The sequence below is a fragment of the Gavialis gangeticus genome, unplaced genomic scaffold (genome assembly GCF_001723915.1).
Source record: "Gavialis gangeticus isolate Ggan-Ray unplaced genomic scaffold, GavGan_comp1, whole genome shotgun sequence".
Lineage (NCBI taxonomy): Eukaryota > Metazoa > Chordata > Crocodylia > Gavialidae > Gavialis > Gavialis gangeticus.
In genome coordinates this window covers 30329894-30331662 of record NW_017728997.1, presented here as the reverse complement: position 1 = coordinate 30331662, position 1769 = coordinate 30329894, and the positions used below count along the sequence as shown (strand labels likewise).

Below are 1769 nucleotides of genomic sequence, written 5' to 3'. Positions count from 1 at the left end.
CCCCGGGCGCCCCGCGGCCGCCAGCACCAGGCCCGGCCTCACCTCCTGCAGGGACTCGGGAACTGCGGCGGGCACGATGGGCCGTTTCGCCCCGCGCTGTTCGCGCTCCTTGTCGCGCTCCCGATCCCGCCCGTTCTCCACCTCACCCTTCTCCGCCTGCGTCATGGCCGCCGCGAGCCCGCGCACACCCCGCCGGCACCACGTGACCGCGGACAAGGGGCGGGGCTGCGTCAGCCTCCGGCTGCTTTAAAGGTCCCCAACAAGCCACCCTCCCCACACCAGCCGGGGGGGGGGGGGGCGAAAGGCGGCGCCCCTCAGCACCCCACCGCACCGCACCGCACCGCACCAGCCCGAGCCCGAGCCGCACCGCTGTCAGTAGAAACCTGCTTCCCCAGGACAGCGCGCTGCCAGCCCGGCTCCCAGCGGGGCGTGAAGGTGGACGCAGGTAGGGACCCGGGGAAAGAACCCCCAAGGCAGTTTCCTCTTCCAGATTGAAAATACTTAGAGGTGGGGAAAGCTCACGTTTGCAGGCTATTGGTTAGTAAGAAATTAAGAGGACAGGTCTATTGTTCTGTATTCAGCTGCAGTGAGAAGTAGGTTGCAATACTAGATGAAAGGCATGCTGAAGTTAAAAGCACTTCAGTGAGGTGGGGGAGCTGTCACTATCTTGAAAATATGTAAGAAGCACGGTGGATTTCAGTGGGTTTTGGGCAGTATCTTTTATTGGATCCTTGTTGCAGGTGAGCAAAGCAGTGTCTAAGAGTGGCATCTCTCCCAGCTTAAGCTGGTCCACTAAAAGAGATCATCAAAAGCAGCTGCTGTAAGGGTTAGGATGTGTAGGTTCCCTGCATGTATTCATCAAATCTTCTCCATCAGCTTCTAAAACAAGCCTTGTAAGAGCATTTTCCTTTTCAAGCAATGTTATGAACAGTGTACTGCAAATGGAATGGTTTTATCCTTTCCTAGTAAGGATCACAGGAGTCCATGTTTTGCAAAGCCAAATATATTTACTTATTACTCTGCACCTACAATAAAATATTCATAAACTATACAAAAAACCCAATTTGGACAGACAGTAACATGTGCATTTAATAAAACTGCACTTCAGTCGCACTGGATCCCAGAAGAGGGAATTCCCAGTACAACTTCACAAATCTGCTTCATCACAGAACAGTTTCCAATTAGACGTACACATTCACATCTTTCAAACCTGTTTGGTCCACCATCAACACTTCTTCCTCTCCAACTTGTAAATGTGTAAGTCCAGTTGCCTGCTTTTTACAGCAGGCATTTACCTAAAATAAAAAAAAAACAAAGCAAATCCATAAGTACAGGACTAGATCAGACCTATGCACTGTATTAACCTAATGAATTAAGATATGTTATGGGCTCCACAATTCAAAAAAGATGTGGAGAAGCTTGAGAGAGTCCAGAGAAGAGCCACGCGCATGATCAGAGGTCAGGAAAACAGACCTTACAAGGACATGCTGAGAGCCATGGGGCTCTTTAGCCTGGAAAAGCACAGGCTCAGGGGTGATCTGATGGCCACCTACAAGTTTATCAGGGGTGACCACCAGTATCTGGGGGAACGTTTGTTCACCAGAGCGCCCCAAGGGATGATGAGGTCCAACGGTTATAAACTACTGCAAGACCATTTCAGGCTGGACATAAGGAAGAATTTCTTTACTGTCTGAACCCCCAAGGTCTGGAACAGCCTGCCATCGGAGGTGGTTCAAGCACCTACATTGAACACCTTCAAGAGCAAATTG

At 50.9% G+C, this 1769-nt stretch overlaps 2 protein-coding genes across 2 annotated transcripts in view; both read right to left on the bottom strand.

Annotated features, from left to right (window-relative positions):
* ACTR8 (ARP8 actin-related protein 8 homolog) overlaps positions 1–187 on the bottom strand; it is a 15625-nt gene extending 15438 nt beyond the window's left edge. The window contains exon 1 of the mRNA XM_019505008.1: positions 43–187. Coding sequence (XP_019360553.1) covers positions 43–165 — 123 coding nt within the window. The 5' untranslated portion in view covers positions 166–187. The remainder of the gene's footprint in view (positions 1–42) is intronic.
* Positions 188–1071: 884 nt separating this feature from the next.
* The window catches only part of SELENOK (selenoprotein K), a 9931-nt gene continuing 9233 nt past the window's right edge, over positions 1072–1769 (bottom strand). The window contains exon 5 of the mRNA XM_019505006.1: positions 1072–1295. Within this exon, the coding sequence (XP_019360551.1) occupies positions 1292–1295 (4 nt within the window). The 3' untranslated portion in view covers positions 1072–1291. The remainder of the gene's footprint in view (positions 1296–1769) is intronic.